This window comes from Pleurodeles waltl, chromosome 4_2 (assembly GCF_031143425.1).
Source record: "Pleurodeles waltl isolate 20211129_DDA chromosome 4_2, aPleWal1.hap1.20221129, whole genome shotgun sequence".
Taxonomy (NCBI): domain Eukaryota; kingdom Metazoa; phylum Chordata; class Amphibia; order Caudata; family Salamandridae; genus Pleurodeles; species Pleurodeles waltl.
Genome location: NC_090443.1, coordinates 319,527,468 through 319,544,049, shown reverse-complemented (window position 1 = coordinate 319,544,049; position 16,582 = coordinate 319,527,468). Strand labels below are relative to the sequence as shown.

General features: G+C 42.7%; 1 protein-coding gene across 1 annotated transcript in view; it reads left to right on the top strand.

Annotated features, from left to right (window-relative positions):
• CACNA1I (calcium voltage-gated channel subunit alpha1 I) overlaps nt 1-16,582 on the top strand; it is an 842,691-nt gene that overhangs the window by 750,730 nt on the left and 75,379 nt on the right. The window contains exons 24-26 of the mRNA XM_069231287.1: nt 1,437-1,526; nt 1,868-2,060; nt 9,657-9,808. Coding sequence (XP_069087388.1) covers nt 1,437-1,526; nt 1,868-2,060; nt 9,657-9,808 — 435 coding nt within the window. The remainder of the gene's footprint in view (nt 1-1,436; nt 1,527-1,867; nt 2,061-9,656; nt 9,809-16,582) is intronic.

Below are 16,582 nucleotides of genomic sequence, written 5' to 3'. Positions count from 1 at the left end.
CCTTCTTCTTGTAGTTTTTACCTCATTGTTGCAGGTGCATTTTGAGAGTTTTGTAAAACATAATAAATACCAGAGGCCTCTCTGGTCATCTCTCAAGTCACTTCCGATATCACCCAAATGTCCAATGCACTATTGACCCATATTTCTCTGCACTATATGACTAATACCCTGATTTCTTCTCAACCATTCGCCTCTCAAAATATTGATCATTTGTCCAACTTGAATGTCATTCGTATGTCGCTAAAAATAATTGTACTCATTTGGCCTCCTGACATATCACGAATCTAGCAACATTTCAATATTTTTTACAAAGGTTTCTCTTTTTTGTGGCTCCTGAAGTATTAATGACTAACCAGTTCAGACAGTGGCAATATCACGATGGCACTTCTCGGGCTAGTCCTCACTTGTGATGAGTAATGCACTTACACCTCTGAAGGTGCAGTGGGAAACCATGGCACTGGGTGGGTGTGGAGGATGAAGTAGATAGAAGTCTCAAATCAAACACTGACAAAGACAACCGGTCTGGCCTTGGCTACCAGCATTTGGCTTTGCCAATACTTATTTAATTTTGTCTTGTTTTTTTTTTTTTTTTTTAATAAAACCTTGTTGTGGGAGCTGCTGGGACATCTCCAATGTTAATTTTGGAAAATAATCAAAAATATCTTTGGGTCTCAAACATCCCATATTACCTAAGTAGCCCTCGGTACATAACAGAACTACTTTGTGTGTGGATTTATTTGTCGTAAAAGAGTAGAAGTAAGTCATTCACAGTGGCGTTAAAATAACGGCTGAAGTGAGCTGGCATATTGCCCTATGCTGTATGATGTAGTGTGAGGAGGGGGGAGACATATGAATGACACAACAACTGACCAATAGATGAAGAGGGCGGACTAAAAAGCCGCCATAAGTAAATAGTAAGCAATGTATATCATTTTTCTAAAATAAAAAGATCTTGGCTAAATCCAGACCTAAATAGATTGAGTACAGCTAAAAGATGACAGCAATTGAAAATACTCCAAACTGCACTCATATCACTAAGTGTTCCACAGGTCATGAGTCCCAGCATCCATGTGCCCTTGCTAAATTCACCTCTAAATCATCCTAGGCAACTCTTGTTAGAAGATCATGTTTCATTTGGTGGGTGCTTTTGAAAAGTCTGTTGGACACACTTGTCTTTAATGCAGAGGAACCATAAGTTCTTAGACCCTCCCAAATAATTATCTTAGCTGTTCTGCCATAAATGTCATGATGTAGCACTATAAAAAAGCTAGGGTTTCAATAGGACCATGTAACTTTCCTGTCTTGCGACAAAGAGAAAAACACCAGTAAGTTAACTTACTGGTTGAACTTAATGATTGCTGAGTGTATAAGGTTTAACATCAGTGGTATAATTACCTTGAAATGTACGCCTCAGCCAGCTCTTTCCTCCTTTCCAGGCCTTAATGTCGCTGTTTGTTCTGGCATCCAAGGACGGCTGGGTCAACATCATGTACAACGGGCTGGATGCCGTGGCAGTGGATCAGCAGGTATTGTAGTTCCATCTGCCCTATTTTTGCTTTAATTTAGAAGCATTTTCATGGGGTCGTAACCACCATCTGCCCTAATCCCCTTCCACGGCCTAGAGTGCATTCTGTGGGGCAAGGATTGGGGCAGCAAGAACACTGGATGTCACTAAGAATGTATCCTGCATCTGGGAGTGGAAGGAAACAGAGGAAAACACGGGAATCTAAATCTGCTGAGGAGAGCGAGACAAACAGAGAAATAGAGAAACAAGGGAAGGCAGGAATTACTTGGAAGTATAGCCACCCAGCCCCCCTACTCCACTAACTTAGCTATCCAATCTTATCTCTGGCTTTCTGTCTTCCAGCCCGTGACAAACCACAACCCATGGATGCTACTCTACTTCATCTCATTTCTGCTGATCGTCAGCTTCTTTGTGCTCAACATGTTCGTGGGGGTGGTGGTGGAAAACTTCCACAAGTGTCGGCAGCATCAGGAAGCAGAGGAGGCTCGAAGGCGTGAGGAGAAGAGGCTACGGCGCCTCGAGAAGAAGCGCAGGAGTAAGGAAACCATTAAGTGTCCTGTGGGTTCGTAGGCCGAGGCCTCCCAAGGCCTCTTCCTTCCCTTCTTCTCGTGTGTGTGTTTTTGGTTTCTTCTTGGGAGTTGTGTCGGACTCTGATCCACAAAGACCTGTTTGGGCTGCACTCAAAACCATGTTCTCTATCTATGGCTTTAGCTTAGTGTAGCCCTCATTGATAGAAAAAGAATGTGGAGAACGAAGGAGGTCGCCTTTTTATAATGGTTCATAGCGATATGCTCCAGAAGAAGTGTCATGTGCGCTAGGACTTCATCTCTGTCCAAATGTTAAACAAATGGCAGCCATTTTAAAATTGTCCGTTGAATTAAACATCACACTTGAAGACCTGTTGTCAAATGACCCTGTCCTTGGAGAGAAGTGATACTGATGTGGGCAGTGATTCTGCCAAACTCCCTGTGAAAGTTTCAGAGTCCAATAAGTAAATCAGATACTACAAAAGTAGGCTCCAGGGAGTTCTAGCTAGAATGCCCTTACAACACCGCTTCCAATCTGGAGCCTAGGCAGTTTCCTTAAATTTGCTAGTGGCACATTGTTCCTCTTGAAGTTATTCTCTACTCTTTTTGTCCATGTTTGGACCTTTTTTGAAATCTGATTGTCTGCTATTCTCAAGCTTACCAAATTGTAAGAAAGAGGATCTCACCTTTCATTTCACGTCTACTGACATATTTTTTGTGACTGAAGTAACTTTATAATTTTTAGCATTTGAATATTTAGACTTCTATAAAATATAATATTGCCCAAAGTATAGGAATGGAAAATAGGTCTTCTCCCAAGACATTAATTGAAGCACACCGACCCCCAAAAGTAAAAACAAACAAGAATGAGATGCCCTACAGCTCACTTTTGACCAGAACTTAAGGTAGAGGCAGTCAAAATCAATGGTCCTTAGAAACGGAAACAGCCTGTGATGGTAGGTGTCTTTTTATGGACCCTAAGTAAACATGGTGGTGTCCATAATAGAAATGTCACAAATAGAAAACAACCTAACTCTGGTTACTTTGTGCGCCATTCATCTTTGGCCTCAGCCTACTACTATACAGGCACACCCAATCAACAGAAATAAAAAGTACTTTAAAATAGAGAAAAAAGGGCTATGCCTCTGTCTTTGGTCAGAATACTTGTTAGTAACCATTTTAGAATGGTCCTTTGTGAAACAAACTTGACCATAATGGCAGGCACTGTTTGGCTTAAAGCATAATAGAAATTGTCTTGGAAAGTATCTATAGCACTGTTGACTTCATGGGACATCCCTTCTTTGGTTTCAGCCTAGAAGGGCCCAGTCAACCAGAGTACATAGAAATAGAAAACAGATTAGAATATTATGGGCCAATTTGGCCTGTTTCCAGTGGCACCATTTTATTCATAGCCCACTCTTCGGATTTAGCTAATGCCATGTTCTGACTGCCACACTGGGCTATTGCCAGTGCAATATGGGCAGTGCCATACTGTGAGAGGACATGGGATGTCACTGCACACTGGGGTCTGCCTGCTGTCAACTTGACCTTGAGCAATGCTGTTTTGTGATTCTGCATGCTTCCTCTTCAAAGGGACTTACTGTTTGGCGCAGACTGCATTTTATATCGACTTGATTTAACAGTGATGGCTGTGTCACTCAAGCTCAGTTCTCTGGATATAACGAGCCCAGGTCCACTCCAAAAGCTGGATAGGAGTGCGAGGCTTGAAGTGATGGATAAAAAGGAGGGAGGACATGACATACAAAATACAACCCGAGCACAGGAGGGTATTAAGGGATTGAAATATTAACCATTTCAGGGAAGAGAAAATGCTAAAATCGAGGAACACCCAGGAAGGATATTGGTAGAAAAAATGGGGAGCATTTTTCCCCATTAACTTTTGTCATTGAAGTGTAGGTAGTTTTAAGCTAAAATAACATGAATTTTATCCTGAGTATCACTTCCAAAATGTCTATTTTTGGCATTTATGAGGGGAAATAATGGGAAGGTGAGAAGCCAGCAAGGAAGGTAAGGAGAAGGCCACACATAAAATGGGCGAGAATGGATCAGAATAGGAGGGCCCCCGTCGGGGGAAGTGGAAAGGACAAAACCTAACCAGGCCCACACGCCGGTGGAGGAAGAGGGCTGTCAAGGAGAAGGCTCTGGCAGGGTATTCGATAGCCAGGGTCCCCACAGTGGGATGTAGGGATGGGGGAGCTGTGATAGCAAGTGGAAGGCCTTGGCTGGGAGAGGGGGAACGTGGGTTAGGAAGGAACTGACCCTCTCAGAGGTGAGCAGGCTGGGTGAACCCGAATGGATGGCAGGATAGGAAAATATTGCACTCACTACAAATGGAGAGTGGGATGGGATGGAGAGTGTCCGAGTATTGGGAAAAGGGAAGTGTGATGGGACGGAGAGGGTCCTGGTAAGGGATGGTGGGAGTAAGGTAGGGAGGATAGAAGAGAAAAACTAATTATAGCTATGCACTAAGGTCCTGAATCAAGAAAGACTGATAGGGTGGGCTAGTGCTGCCCCTGTGCTATTGTATAACCTTTTGTTTCTTCTGTCTGTTTGAAGCTATGGATGTTTGACGTCAGGTTTTAGATGTTTATATTTCCTCCTCTTCCCATTGTGCGTATGCTTTCCTGCTCTGCTGGGACCTGTTCTTTCAGCCATTCCACCCCAGTGCCTCCACGCCAGGTGTCGGGAGCCCTATATTATCATTCAAACCTAGTCCTAAAGTAATCATTTTCAGAGTGGGGCTGTGGGAGGGTGGATGGGCACACAGGTCCCAAGCAGAGCTAATATTGAAGCCCTGTCCTAGTGGAGACAATAGATACACTGTCTACTCATTGAGGCAGAGGAACATGGCTACATCCTCCATCTGTGTAACAAACTAAAGTAATCTGTCCCAGTTTGGTGAGGAGGATGGTTGACCCTTGAAACTCTGTATTATCCAAGTTTCTTGTGTTAGGGGCCAGGGTTTATGTAGGCCCTCCACCTACTCTGGAGATCCTGTAGTATATGCAGTTCTGGTTGCCGCCTGACACACCTGGTGCTTATTTCATTTAGGCTACATCCTTACCTGTCTCTTCCCAAGACCCCTTTTACTAACCATCTAGAGTGCCTGGCTATGGTGGTCTCTTCTACATCTGAAAGTTCTATCACAAATATTTCTTGCTTTGCTTACCAAGTTAGAAAACTTGACTATGACTACATAATAGCACAAGCAGCTTAGTGTGGCCTTATCAGTCATATGTTTATTTGCAATTGTCTTTAATTGAATCATATAAAGGAAAAGTGCTATACGTAACCGTGTCCATCTACAAACCAACACAAGAGGATTAGTTACCAAGGCATGGCTTGTCCAGAAACAAGTTGGTCATTCATTGCCCAAAGTACCAAGATGACCCTAAACACTGCCAGTGAGCTAAACATGTTATAGAAACCACCTTGTAAATCTTGGCACTTTGTGTTTAATCTGATTTTGAAAAGTGCATACCCTTTGAGGCCATTACAGAAACAACCTATAAGCAACTGAAATCAAACTGCAGTAACAATTCATGGGGTATGCCAACATACAGGCATAGAGGAAAATAAACTACTGGCTCCTGAGACTAATGTCCAAGGAAAAGTATGAAGGCACGAGGTCTATTCCCCCCCCCAAGGTGCCATGACTTGTCACTTACAAAGGTTTTCTCTCTGATCCCTCCGCCAACACCTTTGTCACTTTGGTGATGGTTTGAGGGTACAGAAAAGGACTCTGCCTTTAGGACTATATTACAATAGAGATAATAATTGATACTAACAACTAGGGAGTCCCAGCCATTGAGGCACTGCCCGTGATATATATGCATCTTGCTGGGACAGTTTGTCACACTCCATTAGTTTTAGGGAAGAGAATGACAAACAAAAGAGGAGACCAGTCTGCACCGTGAACCTTGCTCTACAGCTTGCAACTGCAACTTCTTGAAGGCCTAGACCGCTATTCCTTTTAACAGTTGTATATTCCCACAACTTAGATGGACTATAGTATACACAATTCGCTCTTGGACTCAGTGAGTAATGGCCACCTTGTTTGCCTTACCTCCAGTATGGGTCGTATTCTTTGGAATGCACCCAAGTGCACTGTCATCATGGTCTCAAGGCTGTTGTTCCCAAGGGCTGGTAGACTCATCGCTTGGCTGGAGTGAGCCGCTGAGAAGTAATTCTGTTTGAGTGTATATCTGTTGATCTGCTGGAATTCCTCTGAGATGTCCTCAGTGCACACAGACGACGGTAGGGCTGACCAAGGGGCTCATGCTGGGATGTCATTAGGCATGGCCGAACACTACTTGTGCCCAATTGTTTATGGAAGTAGTCTTGTTGTTGCTGCTCTGACCTCGAATTCCCATCCCATAGGACTTTCAAGCTCCTATCCGCTGTTAGAGCTGGGTTTACGTGCTTGCCAGCAGATGTGAAAGACACCCCATTGTTTAGCCTATTTCCCTCGCTAAAGGGTTCCATGCTGAACCATTTCTACCCTGGTCCCTGGGCAAGGAGAAGTAGTTAGGAATCATAACAACTCAGGGCAATCTCACACCCTCCTCGCGAGGTTTGAAGGAACTAAATGAATTGGACGTGGCTCTGTAATGGAGTTATTTACAAAGCTCATTAGGTGAATCATAGAAAAGAAAGCACTGAATATTACACTCTTGGTTTATCCAGCTAACGACAAACAGAATCATCTTGATTGCAGATTTTCGTAAGGGGAAGCCTGATTTGTCTGCATACAAAGCAGACAGAAAAGTCCAATGGCTGCAGACAAACGAATCTATTTATGCATTGATTAGTTGACTGATTACACTTAAATACAGTAAACAATATTTGTTAAGTGCCACCTGTCCGAGAGGCATTGAAGCACAGTAAAATGAACAGCAAAAATAGCATAAATGAAGCACAGTAGAGAAGAGGGAGAGAAAAGAAATAAGAAATGGCACATTACATTTAATAGAACACACTTCTAGCAATCTAGCTGGTTACTCTTTGCCAGAGTAGAGTGTAGGAGAGAGTCTGATGTCTTCTGGAAGCAAACTTGTTTCAAGATTTTTAAAATCTTATGGGTTTTCCTTTACATGTATCTTGCCGGAGTTGGTTTCATAGCAGCATGCAGTTTACTGCTTCGTCCGCTGCCTCCTCACGTTAATAAATACCTCTTTGGTAAAGACCTTGGAGCAGTGTTGCCCAAAATATTATGTTTAAGTACAATAAGAGACAGATATTAGTTTCCTCATCCTAATAAGATTCAGAAATATGGTAGAAAGTCACGTTGAATGATGACAGCGAGACCTACAGCTCGTTATACTACTGGACATAGTTCTTCTCTCCATTCCTTGTCACTGTTGAGCGCACCAGAAGTCCAGACAACTGGTGAAGTATTGGGCTCTGTCAGTTGACATTTTGGCATTTTTCAACAGCCTTGGAGATGGGCCAATACTGCTGGAAATTAAGAGGAAGGCAGACTAGGAAAAATTAAAAACAGAGCTAATAGCAGATGGGACTATGTGTGTGTTTCTCATTCTGAGCTTGGTCTTGCTGGAGTCCTCCATCCCTAGAGTCCACCATCCCTGCTAGAATGGAACCTCCTCTAAGAAGGTAGCTATATGACTTTGTCCATTTCCTGCATCTTGTGCAGGACACATGCTCCACCAGTCCTTTGTTTGCCTTTTCACCCCTGCCAGTGGCCTCTCTGAGACATCCTTGCCCATGTCCCACTGAGCACAGTGGTTTCTTTTTCACATTGGTGCCTAGCACAAGCCAATAACCTGGAGGGAAGGCCACATAGCTGGGACCAAGGGATCCCATTCCCATGAAGGCACGGAGAGCTTCCCCCCGCTACCTGCTCATTTCTGCTCCATTCCATGCAGGTCTATTGCCAGCTGCAGCCTTCTTCCTCATCCTCACTCCCCACTTGTCAGAAAGTAAAGATAATTCTCAATGGTTTAATGCAAGATGCGCTGCTTTCATTTCATACTAAGACAACTACTAACATTGGGCATTCTCTCCCTCCCATCCCTTTCTGACTTGGCTTCCCCTCCTCTCTACTTGTTGTACCCTGTATGCCCATCTCTCTCTCTCTCTCTCTCTCTCTCTCTCTCTCCTGTCATGACTCCCTCTTTGTCCCTCCCACCTGTTTCTCTGATTCTCTGTCTCCCTCTATATTTTCCTACCATTGTCTCTCCTTGCTATTGTCCCTTGTATGACCCTCTTTAAATCTTGGTCTGTCTTCCCTTTCCCTTTTTCTCTTTGCCCCTAACTCTGCTTGCCCTTCTTTGTCCAACTTATGCTCTCTCTCTGTTCCCAACCATCCTCTCTAAACACTGGCACTACCTTATTCCCTCCTATTGTTCTAATCGGTTTCTCTGTCTATTTCCACTCCCTATTAACTCATTCATCTCTTACTTTCATCCTCACCCACCTCACTCCATCACCACCTCTTCTCCCACCCGTATCCTCTTCCTCCCGTCTATCTTTCTCCTTTCATTTTCCTCTATTCTTCATCTTCCCTTCCATGTTCATCTACTCAACCCCATTTCTTCTCTATCATCTGTCATAACCCATGACCCTCATTCATCCTTCCATCTACTCCTCATCTATCTCATTACATCTTCCCTTCTCACTTGTCTCCTACTCCAACTATCGTTATCTGCTGCATGTTATCCTCTATCTTATCTTTCCCACTATAACTCTTTCCTTTCACCTAACTTTTATCTACTCCACTCATTCTCTTACTTATCTCCCTATCCACTTCTCACATTTTTCTGTTTTTCTCATTTATATAATCTAATTTTGCCCCATCCTCTGTCTTCTACTTTTTCTCTCTTACTACTCTCGCCTCCAACCCCTATCTTTCCTCTCTACCCTTTCCCCTTGTTTTCTTCTCCTTCTCTCCTTAATCCTATTTTTCTCACTCATGTCACACTCCTCTTTGTCTTCCTATTCTCCATTTGTCACATCTATTTGCTCCCCCGTTTTCTTTTACTATCCTGACTACCCCTCTTCCACTTCTATTCTGGCTCTCCCTTCTCTTTCATCTGCATGATACCCTCACTTGTTCTCCTTTCCCTGCTCCCCTTCTACCACCCACTCTGGTCTTCATTGTACCAATGCTTCCCTTTCCCTCAACCGTAACTGCTCCCCCTTCCTCTCAACTCCTTTCCACACCACCACTACGTGCCCCACCCCTAACTTGCTTCATTCTCTTCTTCTTCCCCTACTTTTGTCTCTCCCCCCCTCTCTCTCTCCATGTTCCCTTCCCTCCATCACTTCTGGTTGCTCTCCTACCTCCATCTTTCACCGCCCGCTCCTTTTCCTCATCTTGCACCCCTGTTTTCCCTTTCCATGCTTGCTATCCTGTATCTCTCTTCTGTTTGCTCTTCGTCTTCTCTTGCCCTCGTTTTCTTACTCAACTCTCTTCGTTGTCCCTCCTTTTTCTCCCCTCTTCCTCTCGCCTCCTTGTTCCCATCTCTTTCTTTCCTCTACTTGGTCGCCTATCCTTGTCTCCTTCATTTTCGTCCTCTTGCCTCCCTTTTCCTCCCCTCCTTCTTTACCCCTCTGCACTGCAGAAGCTCAGCGCTTGCCGTACTATGCCACCTACTGCCCTCTTCGCCTCCTCATCCACACGGTCTGCACCAGCCACTACCTGGACATCTTCATCACGATCATCATCTGCCTCAACGTGGTCACCATGTCACTGGAGCACTACAGCCAGCCACTGGTGAGTGACCGGCCCCTGGGCCACCTTTGTGTTGCCCCTGGTGTTTCTCTGCACCTACTCTACCTCTCTGCGGGCCCTAGGGGTCCTCTGATTAGCCACTCTAGCACCATCATTGGTCAAATTTACACCTGTGCAGCCTCTATGTCACACCTGGGGGCTCTAGCATCCATACATTCTCTGTACCATTGCTGAAAGACCGACAAACTTGCTCTTCTTCCATTACTGAGGAACATCTCTATGTTACCTCTTCATCAGTAGCATTCCTTCAGTACCAATGTGTATCCTCTCAATCTCCACCTCTTCGTGAATCATTTTGTAACTTCCCAGCTCAGCTCTGATCTGTGATGGACATCTCTGTGCCTCCTCTCCATCTTCCGAATCCCTGTAGATTCCCTGCATCTCTTTGTCTTCTATCGTGAAGAGACATCTGCATCGCCTCTCCATCTGATGGACCCTACACCATCACTCACCTCAATATCACCTTTGCTCCTAGCGCAAAAGGACCTCTGTTCATCTACAAAATCAATGAGTGCCCTCTGTGTCTCTTCTTCTACAACGTTACTGAGGAGCTGCTGTGTCTCTTCTACTCATTTTGATGTGGGACCTATGCATTTCTCCTTCAGTACCTGTATAGAGGCACCTCTGTCCCTCCTTTCCTCTACATGGTCATTGAAGGGCTGCTGGTGTTTCCTCTTCCTCATGGCTATCACTGAGGGATCTCTCCTTGGCTTCTGCTGACATTGTTGATGGGGGTTCTAATCCTCCTCTTGCTTTGAATCTGTTGCCTGGCTGCACCGCACGTAACCACCTGCACTCAAGATCAAACTATGACACCCTTTGAGACTCACTCTGCAGAAATCTGTGCCTTGTCTGTGGAGTGGGAAGATGTCCCTATGTTTTGAAGTAGATAACAATACTTAAGTACCTTTCTACATATTGACCATTTCAGGCACGCACACAAAATATTATACAACCTCACATTCCCACAAGTTCTTATAGTGGACCATATTTTAGAGAGTTGGGAAAGGTGAGCAACGTACCCTACTACTTAAGAAAATGCACGGAACAAACAATATCCAGGCAACGAGGTAGCAACAAGCAGTTTCATCATGAGCTGAAGCTGAAATCACAGAGGGCGCAGAGCTCCCAAGGTTCTAATATGCCTTTTGAGAGGGGCAGGCTTCTGATTTGTGGCAAGCATCTCTGGCACACATACCTCTGCCCTGGTGTCTGGATCATCGACTTGATAGAGCAGAGAGCTCAGGCTGGAAGTGAGTGAACTGTTTAGAGAGGATTAACATACAATTCATTTGAGGTGACCATGAGATTTAGAGCAAGTCACATCATGTCAAGTAACCAATGTAAGCTTTTGCAATGCCTTGTTCTAATTAAACAGTTGGATTCCGGTGGTCCGCACCATTCGTAAGTCACCAGCCTAAGCAGATGCTGGCCCTGAACCACTTTTAGAATGGAGAGAGATGGTAAAGGCCTGGCTTGCTTCCACCGTTACCTTCCACAAAGGGTGACGTACAAAGAAGCTAATCCATGTACCACCCTAAGGAACTAGAGTTACCCTGATGATGTAACTTGAGCATAACCTATTGCTGCCATGATAGTCTCCGTATTAACCTGAGATTCAAATATGGCGTAAACCTCCACCAAACCCTCAAATGAAAGTCAGAAGTTGAGGACTGCATGGGCCCATCACACCTGAGAGCGGAAGTTTATTATGAATGCACCACAGCTTGAAAATGGACCATTATTCTTAAAACCCAGGTAGGTGAGAAGGAGCCCGCTCTGTAAAGCATGTTTTTATGATCACAGGCAAAGCACGAATGTCCATGGTTTTCATATCATCACCATGGACTTGGTATGTTTCTGATCTCATTGGGGACAATTCTTGAATGAAGAAAAGAAAGGAAAATCAGGTTAAGTAAATGTAAGACCATACATCTCACCCCTGCCATGTAAACATGTTTAAATGTGCTCTGATGCTGCTGTACTTTCATTCTTTACTCAGGAGCATTTCTGCATCAGCCGTTTTGCATTTTCATCACAGGGGTGCTTCTGTGCATTTTTGCACCCTCCTCATGCACCCCCAAATTGCCTATTTTGTTCCTCTGCCGTGGCGTTGAATCAGTTCTCGCAGTGCCACTCACCACCGGAGCACTCTATGAGCAGACTGCACCTCCTTTCTTCCTCCATTTATCTCCATCCTGTTTTGCTGCCTTGAAGTGCATTGACTGCACAGCATATCTTGCCCTTCCTTACTCTCCTTTAGTCTACGCTCTCTCCATTCTGCATCTATTGTCCCCCTTTGCCTTGTGTCTAATTCCCTTCTTTCCTTCGTCTCTTTCTTCCTTCAAACCATCCTCACATGACGGATTCTTTCAATGAAATCTCAAGTGGGCTTCTTTTAGTTACTCACTATTGCAGGGGGAGTCCCTAAACTTACTGAAAGATAGAAACCTCAGTTACTCAGGGGAAGTATAATAGATTCTTAACCAGGGAGCCACGGGCATAGGAGGCATCTGCAGAGTGATAACCTGGAAATCACTACTTATTAACCTGCTGTGAGAAAGTGCATCTTTTTTGTGCTGCCTCCATTTTTAATGGATTACTGGCATATTTTGGTTCCAAGCAGTATAAGACTTCTAAATAGCTTCCCCAAGCATGTGATTTACTTCTAAAACGTTGTGTATAACTGGCAAACAACGATTGGCTTGTATGGCTTTTAGATAAGCCCACAATCAAAAACCACAAATGTGCCCCATTGGCTTAGAAGAAAATGTCTGCTGAAGTGTGTCATCTTTCCCTACACCATCCACGAGTGGGATTTAAAAAAAAACATGACGTTTTGAAACAAAGCCATGTCACTGATTTTGACATTCATGAAATACATCTGACCTTAAGTAAATCATCTGTACCGGTGTCTTGCCAAGGGAAAGCCTGGTTGCCCTAGCTGCACGTTTATAATATTTCAGTCATACTTACTCCATGTTGAGGGAGGTACCAAGAACTTTAGGTTCCGCACAGCCTGCTGCAAATTTCCACATGTTTAGAGTTTGTGCAGGGTATCAAAACTTTGTTGTTACAGACTGCATTAGCAACAAGCTAGAAATGTCACCTTTGCATCCTTTTGTTACTGTTTGCACATCTATCTTATTGGTGAAACTAGATTCGTAGAATTAATTAATATCCCAAACCTGATTTGTCGCAAGGTGGGACATTTGTTGAACACGAATTATGATCTAACTGGCCAGTCTAAGTAGCTCAGTGGTCCTTCATAGTGGGCGGTACTTGGTGTTCCTCTGAACCTAGAGCTATGGCCTCTAAGAGACTGAATTCAATTGTAGAAGAGCTCTGTTGGGTGAGAGAAAGGATGTGGCATGGTCATTCATATCCTAAAGAGAGGCAGGATGACCTGACCTGGGGAGGATGGTCACCTGATGTAGGCGTCTCTCCAGGCAGTTGGCTTCTTGTATCCAAGTGGACTCAGCAGAGTGGGGTGATGATCTACCAGAAACAGAATGAGGAAATGAATGTGCTAAGCTAAAGTACCTCACCTCCTGCTACTGCGTTCTCCCTTACATCTCCTGGAAGTCGGAACATTGCTACAATGCAGAAGGAGTCAGAACACTTAACAAGGAAGGAATCTTTGGAAGTAAGATGGACTTCCCTGTCTGTTGATCCCATGTCAGAATAAAATGCAAGTTCTTCAATCCTAGTGCACATCTCTTAACTTACACTAGACTGTCTTCCTAGAAAAGGTGCCACCAATTCACTCACTTTCCTGTTGTACCAGTCAAATGTGGGGTTGCTGTCCTGCTTTGGAGGTAGCCTGAGTACAGTGGTCACTGGAAGAGCAGACCACCCAGAGTGCCCTGCTCTAGGAACGTGGTTCCTGCAGAGAAGCTGTTTAGCTAGGTTGGCCTGGACATATGCTGGTACCCAGCTGGATATTGTCCTAAAGAATTAAAATCTAACACTCTCATACTGAAAGTGCTAGTGGAGTACAATAAGAACTCTGGTGAACTGCATGCATGTGGTGGGCCTGTGAGATACCCATCAGGAGCTGTGAAGGAGGGGCTGGAAGCAGTGAAGACATGCTGCCTTCATTCTACAAGAAGAAGTTGGAAATACTGAAGAATACTGCCTTTCACAAGTACTACGAATCTGCAGAACTGAAAAACCTGCAACTTCATTACCAGGCAAGATAAAAAGTACTGAATCTTCCATTAAGAGAAAAAGTGTGCATCAGACAAGATGGTAATTGACTCTGTCCAGCCCTTCCTGCCTGTTTGAAACCAAGAAGCTTGCTAGTGACTCTTTTTGTTCCTTGCTGTGAGAAGTACCATCTGCTGTCCCTATGGATAATATTCTGTTTTTGAAAGAAGACATTTTATTAGCAAAGTCAAAACTCCTGGTGTGTGACCTGTTGTCGCTGTTGAAGCAATCTAATTTCTTTCTCTTAACTAAATCAATTCGGATAATTTCTCAACGTTAATGTGTTTTTGGAGCTGCTGAAATACTTTACAAACATTTTTCTTTCCCTCGAGCTGCAGTTAAAAGGAGTAATCCAGGATTTATCGCTGAAACCTGCTTTTACTTCTAGGTGCTATGCTGCTTAACCCTGGGACAGTAATCTGTTGCTGTCCCTCCTAGTTAATAATCCAGATCTTTGCTCCTTCTCAGTATTTTCATTTAACCAGGTCACTTTGAGGATTATGCTTCTGCACAACTTTTTGGGGGTACAAGTTCGGGCAATTCTCATTTCACTAATTAGCACAGGGAAGGAGGAGTTTAGTAAGGCTGGTTTGACTCCAGCTTGTCTGTGTTAAAAAACACAAGGGCATTTTGGATCAGCCCAAATACGAGAAAGGAATTGAAGATGGCTGCGCTAGCTGAAAGATGCTACTGGAAAAAGAGAAGTTAGAGGCAATCACCAGCCCACAAGCTAGTGACCAAAGTGCAAAGTTAAACAGAAGGGATAATTTAGGGGAGAGAGAACAATTGGTGACGTGAGGGAACTAAAAGAAAGTAAATAAAACATAATTATTTACTTCATGCTAAAATTGTAAATCAAATTTCGGGGCTAGTTATGAAGCCTAAAAATCGTGTGGGCGACTTGCCAGAGCTGGTTGTAATTTACATACTAACAAATAAAAAATTAAACAATCCAGAAAGAACTGTTTTTAAGTTTATAATTGAGACTAACATCTCTACGATTACAAAACATGATTTTGCAATGTGCGTATAAAAAATAATAAGGAAATAGTCTTAAGAATGTTCTGTTTTTCTTTACATTTCCCATTAATCTTGGTTGTTAATGAACCCTTCTCAACTTGTAATTTCAAGTTACATTTTCTACATAGTTTTGTTTCCCTTGAAGGTTTCTAAACCATGTCCTGTTTTCCATTCCATTTCCAAAGGCATTTTTATTTGGCCCAATGATTTCTAACGAATTTTCAATCTCCTATCACTTCCCTAAAAATGAATTTCTTGTTATTTGTCTGACTTGTTTTATCCACATTTGCTAGAACAACAGCAGTTCTTCTTTAAACTGTCGAGAGATACTCTTTCTATTTAAATGTTCTTAAGAATGTCTTTAAGTCATTGAAAAATTTTGACATTTTACTTTGCTGAAGTCATATTTTCTGAAACATCTTGTCAATAAGATGTTTTGAATTTCTTAAGAGTATTCTTTGCTTTTATGGTTTGTGAAAAAACATTCTCCTTTGCAAGATTTCTGCATAATAGTGTTTTACTTCTGTTCTATGAAGATATTTCTGTTTGGCTTTGGAGTTTCACCTAATTCTTTAGTTATACTAGTTGTTTAAAACTTTATTCGCCTTTCTGTTTACCAAATCATTACTTTGTTCACATCTTCAAAATTATTTATTTTAAGTGCCTAATCTTAAGCATCAAAATATTTGAACGGCTTTATTTTTCTTTCAGTCTTCCAATGAACATCATCTATGATTTTTAGAATATCTTTTACTTTTGCTTTTTGAATAATATGCTACCGTTGTTATTGTTTTGTAAATGATTCGTCTTTCAGTGTTCAAAAACATATTCTATTTGCCTTCCTGTTTTTGATAGGTGTTTTCTTTTTAGTTTTCAAAACAGTTTTTGATGGCCTTTGTGTTTTAGAGATTCACTTTACCTATTGGTGCACTAGAGATTTCTGAAATTCCCTTTTATTTTTATGAAGGAAGATTCTGCTTCTGTTAAAGATTTCTTGGTGAATCATTATTATCCAATTGCAAATATCCTGCTAAAAACACCCGGAAGTAAATTTGACTTTTATATGTTTTGTAAAAACGTTCTATATTGCAGAATTTCTCAGTTATCTCATGGCTGATATTCTTTCTGCTCTAATCTTTTTTATACAACCAGGGTTGTTCTTTCTTTTTAAAATTTAGATTGGCAGTGGCAGACATATACATTTGAATATACGTAGGCCCATGCTAAATTTAAGGTACCTATTCTTTCTATTCCAGACATATGTACATCCAATATTGTCTACATGCAGTGGAATGCTTACTGATGCTATCCATGGCATTTCCTTCATCTCTCCTGAGGGCAAGAAGGGATTAACACCATGCTTAGCCCGATCACTATAAAGGGCACTTACCATTCTGTGGAATTCTACTCACAGTTATTGTAGAATGGAACCAAACCTAAACCAAGTCATAAATAGACACACTGTTTCAGAATTCTTTGCAGTTCTCTTTGATTTCCATCAGTCAAAACGTTTACTGGGTATCCATG